This window comes from Macaca mulatta, chromosome 6, assembly GCF_049350105.2.
Source record: "Macaca mulatta isolate MMU2019108-1 chromosome 6, T2T-MMU8v2.0, whole genome shotgun sequence".
Taxonomy (NCBI): Eukaryota; Metazoa; Chordata; class Mammalia; order Primates; family Cercopithecidae; genus Macaca; species Macaca mulatta.
In genome coordinates this window covers 83537421-83554400 of record NC_133411.1, presented here as the reverse complement: position 1 = coordinate 83554400, position 16980 = coordinate 83537421, and the positions used below count along the sequence as shown (strand labels likewise).

Here is a 16980-nt window from a genome sequence, read left to right as displayed (position 1 = left end):
AACTTAATTTGGAAAGTATAGCTTTACAACAAATGGTGGTGGAATGACTGAGTATCTAAATGCATAAACAAAACAAACAAAAAAACCTTCCACCCTTACTTCACACCATACATGAATATTAACTTGAAATGGATCACAGAATTTAAGAAGCAAGCTTCTAGAAGTAAACATAGGAAAAAATCTTTGTGAAATTGAGGTTGGCAAAGATTTCTTTAAAAGAATGTAAAAGGCATGAACTATAAAAGAAAAAAATGATAAATTGCAATTCATTGAAAATGTAAAAGTCTGCTCTTTTAAAGATACCTTCAAGAAAATAAAAAGGCAAGCCACAGACTGGGAGAAATACATATCCAACGACTTGTATGGGGAATATATTTTTAAAAGTCTTACAAGTCAATAATTAAAAGTCAAACAACCCAATTTTTAAAACTGGGCAAAATATTTAGAGCAGATACTTCATAATACAAAAAATAAAAATGGTCAGTAATCATATAAAAAATGCTCATCATCAATTAGTCATCAGTGAATTGCAAATAAAACCACAATGAGATACCAGCATACAGCCACTAAAATGGCTAAAATGAAAAAGACTGACAATACCAAGGGTTAGCAAGATATGGAACAACTGGAATTCTCATACATTGCTGATGGGAATGTAAATTACTACAATATCTTTTAAGGACAGCAGTCTATAATATTTTCTTATTAAAAACATACACTTACCATGGAAAGGTGAAATTTCATTTCTAGGCACTTACCCAAGAGAAATAAGAACATAATGGAAAATGGCCAAAGGCTTATCTATGGACATTCATAGTAGCTTTTAAAATAATAGCCCCAAACTGGAAACAACCCAAATGTTCATTAGTAGGTGAATAAATACACAAATTGTGGTACACCCATAAAACAGACTACTCAAAGATGAAAAGTGACAAACTACTGATATACACAACAACACGTATAAATCAAAATCCTTATACTGGGTGAAACAAGACAGACACAAAAGGTTATGTGTATGATTTTATTGACATGAAACTCTAAAACAGACTAGTCTAGTGGAATGGAAGGAAGACACTGGTTACTTGGGGTCTCTGGTGGGGGTTGGGATTGGCTGGGAAGGAGCACATGACTCAGGCTGATGGAACTGGTCTATATCTAGACTGTGGTAGTGATTACATGGACACATTACACGATGACTTAGTTTGTCAAAATTCATCAAACTGTACACTTTAAAATAGGAGTCCCTGACCCCTGGGCCATGGACCCATACCAGTCCGTGGCCTGTTGGGAACTGGGCCATAGAGCAGGAGGTGAGCAGTAGGCCAAGCCAGCAAAGCTTCATCTCTATTTATAGCCACTGCCCCTCACTCACATTACTACTTGAACTCCGTCTCCTGTCAGATCAGTGGCAGCATTAGATTCTCATAGGAGTGCGAACCCTATTGTGAACTGCGTACGTGAAGGATCTAGGCTGCATGCTCCTTATGAGAATCTATGCCTGATGATCTGTCACTGTCTCCCATCACCCCCAGACAGGACCAAGTAATTGCAGAAAAACAAGCTCAGGGCTCCCACTGATTCTACATTATGGTGAGTTATATAATTATTTCATTATATATTACAATGTAATGATAATAGAAATAAAGTGCACAGTAAATGTGATGTGCTTCAATCAACCCAAAACAATACCCACCTTGGATCTGTGGGAACACTGTCTTCCGTAAAATTGGTGCCTGGTGCCAAAAAGGTTGGGGACCGCTGCTTTAAAAGGTATATGTTTTGGCCGGGCGCAGTGGCTCACACCTGTAATCACAGCACTTTGGGAGGCCAAGGCAGGTGGATCACGAGGTCAGGAGATCGAGACCATCCTGGCTAACACAGTGAAACCCCATCTTTACTAAAAATACAGAAAAATTTAGCTGGGCGTGGTGGCAGGCACCTGTAGTCTCAGCTACTCGGGAGGCTGAGGCAGGACAATGGTGTGAACCTGGGAGGTGGAGCTTGCCGTGAGCCGAGATCGCGCCACTGCACTCCAGCTTGGGCAATAGAGCAAGACTCTGTCTCAAAAAAAAAAAAAAAAAAAAAAAAAAAAAAAAAAAGCATATGCTTTATTGTACATAAATTATTATACTTCAATAAAATTCATTTTTTAAAAAGCTTACAACATTTACCTCATGTTATGGACTGAAGTCTGTCTCCCAAAATTCCTAAGTTGAAGTTCTAACTGTCAATATGACTATATTTGAAGACAGGGCCTTGAGAGAGGTAATTAAGGTTAAATGAGGATAAAGGTGGGGCCCTAATCCAATAGGAGCGATATCCTTGTGGGAAGAGGAAGAGACACTATAGAGCTCTCTCCATACACGCATGGAGGAAAAGCCATGTGAGGACACAGCAAGAAAGTGGCTGTGTGCCAGCTGGGAAGAGGGGCATCACCAGAAACCAACCCTGACAGCACGTTGATCTTGGACTTCCAACCTTCTGAACTGTGAGGAAATGAGTATCTGTTGTTTAAGCCACCCAGGGTGTGGTGTTTTGTTATGGTAGCTGAAGCTGACTGATATACTGGGCCACCAAGCGTAAGATAATAAATTCACCATCCCTTATGAATCATATTATTATTGGGCCTATTTTGTCTTCAGCCAATCAAAGCTTTCCTAGAGCATATACTGAGAGACCAGAGGTTGTTTCAGTTCTGCAAGGGAAGGTCTCGGCCAACAGTTCACACAACCAGTTGATGTGCTAGAGCCAAAGTGACGAGGAGAACACAGCTTTTAGGTCTGTAAAAGCCATGATTGACACCAGTCAGACCTTACCAGGGCCAAGTGAAAGGTAGATGACAGGAGCACCTCCATCACACTCGCCTGTGTGTCAGATAAGATTTCAGTGAAGCAATTGCTTTCTCTTGGCTTCTCATTGAGCCTCACTTAGTACTGGCCCCTAAACTATAGACTGTAGACGTCTTTTTCTCTTCTATTATCTCATTTATCAAATAAATTCTGCAACAGATGACAGAATTGGTTCTCATCTTTCCACTAATTATGATTCACTTATTAAGAGCAATATTTTTCAGCTAACAAATTAGACCAACCCCTCTCCTTTAAAGCCATCTTAGTGGCACTCCAAGTTTGGTAATGAAGAAAGGCTTCCAGAGGGAAAGCAGCCTTTATTTTGACCATGGCCTGTTAAGCTGTTGCAGTCAAGGACTGGCCTTAGAACTCCCTGGAAGGTTTACCCCTCCAGGGAAACCAAAGGGCATTTTGGCACTCAAAAACAAAGACCACAATCACCCTTGATAACAACAAGGTCAGTTGACTCAACTCATGGAGAAGACTTAATAAGAACATGGGCAAAGGACAGGGACCAGGTGTCAAGCCCAACGAACAGGTTGATGATAACTCACACCATGTTAGTGCTAGAAGGGGCCTTAGAGATATTCTAACGTCACCCTAGACTTTCTCTCACTCCATATTCCAACTGCCTGCAAATCCTGTTAGGTTCGCTTACAAAACTGATTCAGAATCTGACCATTTTTTGCCATCTTTACTGCTACCATTCTAGTCTAAGCTGCCAACACCTCTTGCCTGGATGACTGATGGCCTCCTAGTACGTCTCCTAGCTTCACCTGGCTCCCCTCAGGCTAGTCCCTGTAAGCAGCCAGGGTGAGCCTCCTACAACCTGTCAGATCCCCCACTTCCCATCTGACCTGGTCCTTATAGCAGACCACAGTTCCTGAGCAGCCTGGCTCTCCACAACCTCTCTGCCGTCAGCTCCTGCTGCGCCCCCTGCTCACTCCCTCCTGCCTCAGCAGCCTCCATGATGCACCATGAGCACACCGATATGCTCCTTCACCCACTATTTGCACCCACTATTCCTTTGCACCCACTATTCCTCCCACTTGAAATATTCTTTCACAAATATCCACGTGGCTCACTCTCCACTTCCTTCAGGCTTTAGCTCAGATATTACCTTATCAGGGAGGCATTCTCTGACCACGCTATTTAATATGGCAATGTCCCCCACCCCATCCTGGACAGTTATATTGCTCTTTACTGCTTTATGTTTCTTTTTGGTGCTCAGCACATCTGATACTTGCATCCTTTCTACCCTCCCTCTTCTTCCCTTCCCTCTCCTTCTCCTTTTCCTCCTCTCCTTTCCTTCTTGACTTTATCCCCACACTTGAAGGTAAGCCTCAAGAGAAGAAGATCTTTGGCACATATTAGATGCTCACTAATTATGTGTTGCATGAATAATAGAAATATGTCCTTTAAGGATGACAAGTCAGAGGGGGGAAGCAAGGGTCCTAGGCCGCCTGTGTCCTCCCCTGCAGCTCACAGCTCTCATTGCCTTCCAGATTTCAAGCCTAGGGAAGAGGGGGTGTGAATGACAGCAGTGCTTGCTGTAGTGCAGAGAAAAACCCTGCAGACTGGGCAAATCCCTAGAAAGGCAGTGAGAAGGGCTTAGGGGAGAAAGAGAAGACTAACCACATCTGGGCCAAAGCAAGAGGCCATCTAGATGTTTGAGGCAGGCAGGAGCAGATAATGTGGTGGTCCCCAGACTCTTCTCCCTTCCCCCACTGAGGGCTATGCTTTACTCTCAGACTTCCTCATCAGGGTACCAGCTGAACTGGTACAGAAGCAAGATACTGATTCTCTAAGCCTTCAGGTCACCCATTCAGCATTTGGAGCAGACACAGAGCCTTGTCCACTGGCTCAAATGTCCTAGACAATATTACATTGTCCTCTGTGTGTTGTGATGCACAGGGTTGAAATACACTGCTTTATCCTTCCTCTAAGCAGCCTTCCTTCTACTCCCTTCACTATTTCCTCCCACTTCTACCTTCCTACTTATTTTCCTCTTGTGCAATCCTTGCAGCCGTGAGATATTTTCTGCAGTTGCAGAGATCAGTGGGTGAGCTGTGGTCTTTCCGACAGAAGTTATTCTCACGATATGAGTGACTGCACGTTGAGAAGCCCCAATGCACGCCATATTAAAATATCAAAAATGCCCTTCCTTAAAAAGAAAAACCTGCCCAAGAAAAGACAGGTTGTGAAAATATTTCAGTGGCCACTGTCCCCCTGAAAATGCTATTCTGGAATAAAACTGGGTGTTTCCTCTTCAAGATGTGAAAATGAGTATTGCGAAATGATGCACTTTAAACAGGAATGCTGTTCAATGGCTGTTTGACAAAGATGTTCATAGTAAGTCCTTTATCAATACTATTCATCTCAACCTTCCTAATATCATTCCATCTCAATCCAGGACAGGATCTAGAACTCCTCAACTTTCTAAAGTACTCTTAGGTTTCTAAGAGGGTCTTTTGTGCAGTTTTCAAACAAAGATTTAATTAAAAGCTCTCTGAGCAAGTCAATTTTCCTATTTCAATTGCATTCTATTCCAGCAAAGATGGTCTTGAATTTATTTTTTAACACTAACTGGAACTAGAAAATAGATGCTAAAACCCTAGAGAAGTCATGTTTTCCTGCTATTTAATCAACCATGGCCTCTTAAACGTGTACACAATGGTAAAGAACTTGTAATAAATACATTTATTAAGTCACTTACTTTCTTAGTGATGTCCTGACCTTAGTAACACCCTTCATAAGTTTCACTCAAAAGGAGTAATATTTACAATGGAGAATATTGGCTGGCCACGTGTGCTAGATGGTTGCTTTTTCATTTGTTTATGCTTCAGTGTAATTGTCTCAATCTTCTAGGGAAAAGTTTAAAAATTCTTTCGAGAAGAAAACCAGAGCTGGAGTCAGGCAACACCAGGGTCAGGGAATGCATACCTTGGTATGGGTAGGAGAAAGTAGACTGCTTGAGAGATAGAAGCTCTAGATTCTAGTCCCCTCTTTGCCATTTTTGCCATATTTCATCAAATCTAAAATACCACTAATTGTAGGGAATGCCATCACTTTATGTATCACTCAGAAAAGAATGCTGCCCATCAAACATCAACAGTCCTACAAGATATGAAAATTGCTCCCACTGGCCACTCACTGCTTTGATTTTTTTTTCATCTATAGATTAGGCTATATCTCCTGGCTTCAGTTTAGTTACTTGACATATAAGAGGTAACCCCTTTGCACATCTCTCAATACCGAAACATAAACCTAGCTGTAGGTACTTGTGGGTATCTTTTCTTCCTTAAAAGCACTTGGCTGCTACCTTGCAAAACAAACAAGCAAAACAAAACTGAAATTGCATCATCCCTCCAATGCCAAATATTTGCCTCATCAATATCAAATTTATCCCCATGCTCTATTTCCTTGACTGCCTGTATAAACAATAACTTTTGTGTCAAGGTCAAATCATAGTGTAACCTTTGTGAAGTCATCTTAGCCAGCAATTAAACTCAACACATGTATTATCAACCATGCACATACTTCAACAAATGTTGAAAACATAAAAAGCTGAAACTGTGTGCACCGTGTACACATTCATAGACAAATCCATTACAACCACTGCCTGGCTGACAGCAATTTATAAGAAGCTGTACCACCAGCAATAGTGGTCACAGATTCAGACTGGTAATCAATTCACAAGACACAATAGGTTTTAATCTATCACTGCCTTTATTTAGCTTTCTAGTAGGAAACAGAATGGGAAACACAGTTCGCATAATATCTGCTATCTCATAGGAAGGCCCAGCAACTACTCATAGTTGCAGAGTCTTGGCCTCCCCTATACACACTATGGTGCACATAGTTGCCAAAGATGAAGAGTGTGGTTCATCCTGCCAAGGAGAAACCACTGCTTTGGTTTCCTTCTGGATTCTTTCTTGCTCCAATCATGGAGGCCTAAGGCCACTGGGCAACTCATAGCTCTTCCAATCCTAATGCAGTCTCAGGAATCAATAGTTTTGCAATAATCAAGACAGATAATTCACCCCAGGTTCAGAGCAATCCAACTGCTGTGTTTCCAAGAAAAAGATGGCATGAGAAGGTGAGTCTGCAGTCATTTTCCCAGGCAGGTCAATGGGAAAAGGTTCCAAGCCTATCTCTCAGCTATTAACACATCCTGATTCTAGGGTCATTAAAACAGGAGAGGAAGAGGGTGCCTCTTAGAAAAACTGAAATGCTGCTTTTCCAAATCAATTTAACTGCCAACTCTCATTGTCTTAACTGTAACAAGGATAAGAATTTTAACGGGCTATTTAACGGGATAGTCTCTTGTGTTCCTTTTGGCTGTACAATCTAACTAGGAACCTATGACTTTAATATGTGTAGGCTGTTGGAGCTTTAAAGTGGTAATGAAGTTACTGCCATACTAACAAATACATGCTTCCTGGGCACACCAGGGAAGCCCTAGGAGCTTGTGTGGCAGAGCCTCTGGGTTGTCTGTGATGCTGGGACACAGGCTGGAATGCAGGACACTGGGTGTGAAGGGCTCCATGAGCTTCTGAAGATGCAAATAATAATAGTCACCATTTTTGATACCTAGTCTGTGCCAACCACTTTACATAGATTATCTCATTTAATCAGGACAACAACCCTGCAAGGGAAGTATTACTATTCCCATTTGACAGATGAGGAATACTACTGGCAAGCAATGGAGCTGGGATGAGCACCCAAACAGTCTGCTTCAGAGTTCGTGCTCCTAACCCCTAGGTTTCCCATCTCTGACCCACAGCCACCCTGCTTCACATTACAGCCAATGCCATCAATAAAAGTTTGCTCGAAGTAAGTAGTAACATTGGACCCCTTTAAATATTACCCAGGGAATTCAGAAAAATAATAGTTTTGGGTTAGGAAATAGCAGGGGGCGGGGGGGGCAGGAGGAGATGGATGTGAGGTGATGTGGAAGATGACTCCATAACATGGCTTGGTAACCTACCAGCCCCTCCAATGACAACAACACCTCAGGATGTGCTGTCCGACAGAGACAATGTGTTATGGGCTGAATTGTGTCCAACACAATTCTTAGGTTGAAGTCCTAACTCCCAGTACCTCAGAATGTAACTGTATTTGGAGATAGTCTTTAAAGATGAATTAATTTTAAATGAGGTCATTAACGTGGCTCCTAATCCAATATGACTGGTGTCTTTGTAAGAAGAGATTAGGACATGACACACAGAGGGAAGACCATATGAAGACAGAGGGAAAAGATGACTGTCTACAAGCCAAGAAGAGAGGTCCTCAGAATTAATCAATGCTGCTGATACCTTATAGTTTGGAGGCTTTTAGCCGCCAGAACTGTAAGGAAGTCAATCTCTGTTGTGTGAGCTATCAGTCTTTAGTACTTTATTATGGCAGCTCTAGCAAACTAATACAGAGTCCTATGTATCAACCTTTCCTCTTTCCAAAAAGCATTTCCTTGTCTCCATGCATCAGGTTGAGGTCTGTGTGACTAGTTCTTACCAAAAGACTGTAAATACAAGAAATATGCTTCATTTCTGAGCCAAGGCATTTACAAGCAGGTGTTGATTCTCCACTGTCTCTTGTTTCCTCCCCTGCCATAGGAACATCAAGACTGCATGTTCTAGACAGTGCAGTTACAAGACGGCAGAGCTCTGATAGCCTGGTGCCCTGAGTGCCTCTGTGGAGCAGGACACTCTGCTAACCTGCTTTGGACATAACATGTGAATGATAAATAAATCTTTATATTTTATTTTTTATTTTTATTTTATTTTATTATTTTATTTATTTATTTTTATTTTTATTTTAAAAAATTTAAAGAAGGGTCTCACTATGTTGCCTAAGCTGGTCTCAAACTTCTGGCCTCAAGCAATCCTCCTGCCTCAGCCCCCTAAAGTGCTGGGATTATAGGTGTGAGCCACCATGCCCAGCCTCTTTCTATTTTTTAAGCTACTGAGGTTTCAGGGTTGATTTGTGACTGCAACATAGCCTAGCCACTTCTCTCACACAAAGCTGCCTCAGAAAAGCCAGGGTACCAAAAACAGATATTTCAGGAATTCATGTGATATTAGATAAAATCATACTAAGTTGTTTTTGTAGGCAAAAAATGGTCAGATATGGACAGTTCATTTGTGTGACCTCTAACTGCACATATTTGCAGACTCTCACAGTTGGAACAGACTTTGGCAACCAAGAAGTCCTACCATCCATAGTTTATAGATAATACATCTTTCAGATTAAATGATTTATCAAAAGTCCAAAAACATGTTAGTGGAAGAATTGGACCCCAAATCAGAAATTACATTTCATTTGGGGAAGGCAAGTTAGTAGTATGTATTTAAAAGTATATATCTGGCCAGCACGGTGGCTCACACGTGTAATCCCAGCACTTTGGGAGGTTGAGGTAGAGGATTGCTTGAACTTAGGAGTTTGAGACCAGCTGGGGCAACAAAATGAGACTCTCTCTCTACAATAATTAAAAAATTAGCTGGGCATGGTGGCGCATGCCTGTAGTCCCAGCTAATTGGGATGTTAAGGAGGGAGAACCGCTTGGTTGGGGAGGTCAAGCCTGCAGTGAGCCAACTCTCCTCCAGCCTGGGCAACAGAGGGAGATTCTGGTTTTTAAAAAAAAAAAAAAAAAAGTATGTATTTAAATAGTAACCATGATCTTTCACATAATAATTCCACCCCAGGAACAGATTCACCAGAAATATCTAAACAGGTATGCAGAAATATATAAACAAATGGATCCACTGTGTGATCTTTCACAAGTACTGTATGTGACTGTGAAAACTGAGAAATAATCCAAATGCCCATTCACAGGGATTGGCGAAATAAATTACGGTTTACCCATCTGCTCTCAAGCCCACATAGTTAAAAATAAAGGAGTCAATCTCTTTGCTGACATGAAAAGACACCCAGATCATATTGATAAAAGCAAGAAAGTCCAAGTAGAAAAAGAAAAGAAAATTACCACTCATAAAAGATTTTTTAATCTCCATGCACTGAGGTGTATAAAGTATCTGACACTTAGTAGGCACTTTTTGCCCTCCCCTTTTCTTATTTCTTGCATGTCACTTGGATCATTGTAAATACACCCAGCTGGCTGGTTCAGCTCCACCACCTACTAGCTGTGTCATCTCAGATGAGAAGCCTCAGTTCTCTCTTCTGTAAAACTGAAAGAAATAACAGTGCCCAGGCACGGTAGCTCATGCCTATAATCCCAGCACTTTGGGAGGCCGAGGCGGGTGGATCACGAGGTCAGGAGTTCGAGACCAGCCTGACCAACATGGTGAAACCCTGCCTCTACTAAAAATACAAAAATTAGCCAGGCATGGTGGTGCGCACCTGTAGCCCCAACTACTCAGGAGGCTAAGGCAGGACAATCACTTGAACCTGGGAGGCAGAGGTTGCAGTGAGCCGAGATCATACCACTGCACTATAGCCTGGACAACGGAGCAAGATTCTGTCTCAAAATAATAATAATTATAATAATAATAGCACATCCCTCAGAAGGTGTTGATAGGATTACATGAGAGTGTTTACATAAAGTGCTTAGTCCAATGCCTAGTGCCTAAGTACTTAAAAAATATTCACCATTATGATGATATTCATCTCTGAAAACCTGAAGAAACAAGGTTCTTTGTGGCTTCTTAATCTCTTATAATTATCTAGTAAAAAAAAAAATTGTCATCCTGCTTATTTCCCTTCCCAAAGCTAAATTAAAAAGCTAAAGAGCAGTGTTATTTAAAAAGCAAATACATAATATATTGAATTTAAAATGTGTTTATTAACTGATTCTCCATAAATAAAAATAAGATGTGCATATAAAGTAAAAAAGGCAGCGCTTATCTCAATAAGCTCTGGCAATATTAGGCATTCAATATCTAATACAGCTTTTAAAGACAATTTCACTATTTCATTACCAAGCTGATAAGCTGCTTTTCTGAGAAGTTGATATTAACTGAGTCATTCCCAGGTAAGTCAATTGTTTATCAGATATAATGTAAGGGGCCTTGATGGGCTCTGCAAGACACTGGGCTGTCTTCTACTGAGGGGTCGGTCTAAGGCTTCCCCTCCACTCATGCCTGTAACAGGGAGATTGTGGCTGGAATCTTTCAAATGCACAGAAAGGATATCTTCCAGGATTATATAACCAAGTTCAAACTTTACCAGGACTTTCTATGTGAGATCCTTCCCAGTGCATTCTAAGCATTAACTAAACCAGTCAGGCTTACTTCCACTGATCTTTAAGCCTGAATGATTTGTGTAGCCCTATAAACAGATTGGAATTAAAATTCAATTCACCCACTGATCTAGTATCTCTTCTGTCCATAAATGCTCTTTGGAACCAAGTACAATCTGTAGCAAGACTGCAAAGAACTAGTGAGCATTCATAGGCTAAGTCTGGCAGATTACTGCCAGAATGGAATCAATCCAGAATTAAAGGCTCTGAGCCTTCCTGGCAGCTGAGGCCAGGACAGGTTGTACGGCTTGCCCAGAGTTTCACAACTGGTCAGTGGTACCGGTGGCGCTTGGAATCCAACTCCCTGGCCTCCCAATCCATGTTCTTGCCACTGCTGATGAATTGTCATTCTTCTGTTTTTGCTTCTTGGAAAACCGAACCTCTACAAAGTTAAAATAACTTATTCAAAGTCAAGAGGGCAGTCAAGTAGAACTGGTAATGCAAACTGCTGCGTTATAAAATCCAAGAGGGCGGGTCCTCTGGCCCTCGCCTCCCCCCGGGACCCTGTGTAAATGTTTTCCTTGATTGTCTCTCAACACACAGTTTAGAGGAAGTCTCTCTTCTAGGTTAGCACTGCACGTCCAACTTCAGGTTCAGACAGAAGCACCTGTAACTATCAGCCAGCACGCCTCCAGCTACCCTGACCTCCCGACCGTTCAGGGAAGGCAACCTGGGCAAATAACCACCGCTCAACTGCGGGGGTCTTACAGTCCTGGTAACTCACACCTCCCCGCCAGCAGTGTTTTTCTGGAGCTGGCAACCTGGGGACAGGTAAACTGGTGTCAGATTGAGCCAGAAGCAGAATGGATGGGCACAGTTAGTCTTGAGAGTATAGAGGAGTCTGTGGACGGTTCAAGGCTTCTAGCCAAGCCTTTGCAAAGGCAGCTGCAAGCCTCAACTCTACCAACAGTCCGCAGGAGCACAGTTACTTTGATCCTCGTAACTAGGTGCATTTCAGGGGACACTCTGAACGCCCAGCAGAACGCCCCCAAGTTCCGAGTGGCAGCGCCACCTGCGCACCTTCCCCCTTGCACTAAGCGCCCCTCCCTATCACAGACTGTTCTCCCGCGCCCTTTCCTGCGATCCCGCAGCGTGGGATCCTTCTTTGTACACACATTCCATCTCTCCCTTTCCTTCTTTCCACCTCCAAACATCCCTTCCCACAGGGGATGAGGCGGGTGGTTTAGTCCACACTCCGTCTATTCACCCAGCGAGCGTTGTCCCTAGAACTTAGTGCAAGGGGAGGGGTAGGGGTGGGCGTGGGGGGGGGTAGGGGTGGGTGCCCCATCGCAGAGTCCCGAGCGCTGGAGCTAGGCACTGAGGTGCGCGTGCAAACACACACACACACGTGTACACACACCCGAGGCTGGGGCTGCCGGCGACTCACTACTCGGAAGGGGAGGCAGCTTTGCAGCCACTAGAAGCATGAGGAGGAAAGCAGGGGCCCCACCGTCCACGCCGGGGAAGCGTGGAAAACACTAGGCGCAACAGGAGCCGGCAGAGCTGGCCCGACAGAGAAAACAGGTCCAGCTCCTGCTGAGAAGCACCAGGTAGACGCGAACAGCGGCTGTCTGTGGTCAATTATTATTAGGAATAATAAACCTGACGGTTACACTAGACGCTCGAGGTCCTTCCCGCCTGGAAAGGAAGGAGGTAGTTGGCACTAGGACACGGAGGGACTAAGGGCGAAAAGAAAAGAAAAAAAAAAAGCCAGTCTAACACCTGGATGTCTGAAAGGGGGCCCTGGAGCCAGCTCTGGGCTTGTGCCCAGTGGCCGGGTGCCCAGGTGCGAGGGGGCGGCCGAGGGCTGCGCGGTCCCCCGTGCCGGGGGGCTCACCTGGCGCGCGCTGGGTGGGCAGTGCAGCTGGTCCATACCGGAGGCTGGCGGCTGCTGGGCGCCCTGGTGGTGTCGGTGCCCGGCGCCTTAGCCCCGCACAGAGGGCACCGACCAGTGCACCCTGCACCCCACTCCCCGGGCCTCGTGCCCACGTGAAGGCTCTTGTTGCTCCGTGGGACTCTGGCCGCTAGCCTGAGCCTCTGCGCCGCGCCTTCACTTTCCAGACGCGTCCCCAGGCCGGCGGGTGCCTGGGTCCTAGCGCCCCTCCCGGGGTGTGGAGCCCAGACTTTGAGACCGCTGAGCTACTCCGCTCCGGGCAACACCTTCCCGGACCCTCAAGAGAAGTCCAGCCTCGCTGGAGCTGCCAAACCTGGAGCCTTTCTGGGGACTCAGGATTCGGGTTCCCAACGCCCCCTCTACAGGTCTCCACTTTCCTCTCGTTGGGCCTTTACCCCCAAGAAAATGCTGAAAGATCAGATTTGCCTGCATCCCTCAACTCACAATCATATACACTATAATTTTAAAGAGACTTTCAAGTTAGAGATATTGGTGTGTGTGTGTGTGTGTGTGTGTGTGTGTGTGTGTGTGTGTGTGTATATATCTCACATCATATGTAAGAAAGACAGTTTTTCCTCCAAGTAAAAGAATGAATATGAAAATAACATCTCCTGGGTGCGGTGGCTCAGGCCTGTAATCCTCACACTTTGAAAGGCCAAGGCGGGAGGATCTCTTCAGGCCAGGAATTCAAGACCAGCCTGAGCAACATAAGGAGAAAAAACCTTGAAAAAAATCTATTAGGGGCTGAAATTATCCCTCAGCCTTAATTGTAGGGACAATTTACAAACATGAGTCAAACACGGATCAAACCAAAGGTGCAGCTAAGCTTCTAGAGCTGCCCCCCACCCAGCTCCCCTCCAATCTGTGTAGGTAGCTGGTATCACTAAATGTCCAAGCAGATACTATGAAGCTTTCATACACTTTCAGGAAGTAATACATTGTACCTAATTAAATGCCTCAGCCTTAAACGGTCCTGGCATCTTGCTTGAGGCCATTATCATGCCTGGCCCATACCTGGCTCCTCTGGGGTGGAGGGATTCCGAACAGAGGCCTCCAGAGCATTTGCAAGGCCTTTCCCTTGTCGGCTGCCCACAGTGCTGAATCAGCCCAGCCAAAACCAAGACCAACAACAATCTGTTCCTGCTGACTTTCTCATCCAGAGAGAAAGTCTCATTAGATGAGATTTCTAATGGCAGAAAAGAAAATCAAGTCATTTTTAGAAATAAAACAAGAGGAAAAATTATTATTTTTAACATTAGCCATAAAGGCCTACAAAAAGGCAGGAATTCAGTATGAACATGGCCTTCACCACCTTCTTCTAGGAACCCAAGCATTTTTTCACAAAAGCATTCCTCCATGTGTGGACAAACTTTAAGATGACTCCCAATGATCCCCATCACCTGGTGTCCATGCCCTTGTGTTGTCCCCCTCCCCTTGAGTATGGGTAGAACTTGTGACTTGACTTGCTGCCCACCTATGGAACAATGGCAAAGGGGACCAAATGTCACTTCATAGATTAGGTTATACAGTTTTGCTAGCAGAGGCTTTCTCTTGCTGGCTTTGATAAAGCATGCAGACATATTGGGGAGGCCCACCTGGCAGGGAACTGAGGGTGCCTTTGTTCAAGGGTCCTGGGTCCAACAAACTGAAAGGAGGTAAATTCTGCCAACAATCAGGAGAGCCTGAAAGTGAACCTTTCCCTAACTGAGCCTTGAGATGCAACTGCAGCTCCGGCTGAGATATTGATTGCCGCTTTCAGAGTAATCCTAAAACAGAGGATCTAGTAAAGACATGCCCAGGCTCTGACCCACAGAAACTGTGAAATAATAAATAAGTGTTGTTGTAAACCACTGAATTTGTACTTTGTTATGTAGCAATAGCAAACAAATATACTTTGTCCTTCCACAGAAAGAAAAGTGAGGCAAAGGGGGGTTAGGTAGAAGGGCCAAGGTGATTTAAATTAACGGCATGATCTATCATTCTTTCACATCATAGTATTTTTAGGCCTGGGTAGACAAGGAAAAGCAGAACAGCAAAGAAATCAGAAAGTAAAGCATCAAGTGCAGGTTGAGATTTGTGGAAGGTAAAGCAAGGCAAAAGAAAAACTTTAATAAAGTCTGATGCAAAAACAACCCAACAGGTTAAAGGACAGTTTGAAAAACTCAGGGTACACTGACCCAGGTTAAAAATAAATGTTTTCTGAAAGAAAAATAAGTAAGTTAAAAGGAAAACAAAAAAGACAAAAACAACAACAAAGAGATGATGAGGAAGGATAAAGGCACCAAATCCTCTGATTCCTCTTCTTACTATGTATAAAAGAAAAAGGAAAGCCATACTATTCACTCCCAAGAGAGTGAGGATTTTCCAGAAGAGCCAGTTAAGAAGTACTAGGAGGATGTCTGCTTAGTACATGTCTGTGGCAACTGGGAGTTTGTCTATTTTTTACCGAGATATTGCATAAAAATTGACAGTATCTTCAAACCACTAGCCTGAGTTCTGATGGTTTGCACATACAGTAGTCCCCACTTATCCACAGTTTAAGTTTCTGCAGTTCAGTGACCCACAGTCAACAGTGGTCCAAAAAGATTAAATAGAAAAATTCCAGAACAAACCATTGATAAGTTGTAAATTGCATGCCATTCTGATAACATCTAGAGGTGTCCTGCTTCCATCCTGCCCAGAATAGGAATCGTCCCTTTGTCCAGTGTCTCCATGCTATATCCCCTACCTCCACCACATCCCTGTGAGTCACTGAGTAGACACCTTGACTATCAGTTTTCCTGTTGTGGCATTCCAGTGCTGGTGTTCAAGGCACCCTTATTTTATTTAATAATGGCCCCAAAGTGCAAGAGCAGTGATGCTGGCCATTCTATATACCAAAGAGAAGCTGTAATGCACTTCCTTTAAGTGAAAAGGTAAAAGTTCTTGACTTAATAAGGCAATAAAAAAATTGTATGTTGAGGTTGCTAAGACCTACAGTACGCTAAGATATTTTGAGAGCTAGAGACCACATTCACATAATTTTTATTACAGTCTATTGTTATAATTGTTTTATTTTGTTATTTGTTATATTGTCACTCTCTTACTGTGCCTAATTTACAAATTAAACTTTATCATAGGTATGTACGTATAGCAAAAAAACATAGTGTACACAGGGTTCAGTACTATCTGTGGTTCCAGGCAGCCACTGGGAGTCCTGGAACATATCCCTTGTGAATAAGGGGGAGATACCGTATTTGTTAGGTTTTAAGTGTCTTTGGATGCCTCATGTTTAAACATGGTTTTTTTTCCTCCACTCCTGCTATCATACAGCGAAACAGAGCCCAACACTTAACCCGCTGGATATTTATCACCTACCATGCACCTTGAAGAGACTATGGAGTGGTAGAAGATTTTAAAAGAGGAAACAAGAAGGGAGAGAGAAAGAGGAAGAAGAAAGAAAAAGAAGGGACAGGAGGAAGAAAGAGAAGGAAAGGGAACTGAAGCAAAGGGAAGGAAGAAAAGAAGGAAAAGAGAAAAGAAACCAAGGCACAGAATTCCAAGTCTAGCTGGGGGTGGGGCTGGGGTATCTAAAATTGCACACTGAAGCTCTGCTCTCACGATCCCCATGGCCTCCTGGATAACTCCAAGTATGAGTTCCATCAATATCACACAATGAAAGCTTCTGAACCATAAAGCATCATCTCCCTACCAAATCTGATTCCTAGTGGTTCATGCTACTAGCAACTCTCCAAATTCAAACCATGGCCATCTGTTCTTCTCCCTTGTTCTCCATATCAACCAGCCACCGCTTCCATTACTGCGTCACTGCTCTCTGTCCGTCCCTTTGCACCCCTACCACCAGGAGGGAAACAGGCTCAGTGTGGGCCCCTGTCCTCTCCCTCTGGACCAACCCAGGCAAGTAGGTAGTAGCCAACATGACATCATCCAACTGAGATGTGCCAAAGAATCCACCCTCCTCCTGCTCATGCCCATGAATA

General features: G+C 43.6%; 1 protein-coding gene across 9 annotated transcripts in view; it reads right to left on the bottom strand.

The window, feature by feature from the left end:
- Window positions 1-16980, bottom strand: part of PDE8B (phosphodiesterase 8B) — a 273316-nt gene that overhangs the window by 229946 nt on the left and 26390 nt on the right. For 6 of the 9 annotated variants that reach the window (XM_028849528.2, XM_078004914.1, XM_078004917.1 and 3 more), the window contains exon 1: window positions 12944-13137. The exons of the other annotated variants lie outside the window; for them this stretch is intronic. In XM_028849528.2, coding sequence (XP_028705361.1) covers window positions 12944-12979 — 36 coding nt within the window. In that variant the 5' untranslated portion in view covers window positions 12980-13137. Of the gene's footprint in view, window positions 1-12943; window positions 13138-16980 lie in introns of those variants that run through there. 9 annotated transcript variants of the gene reach the window in all.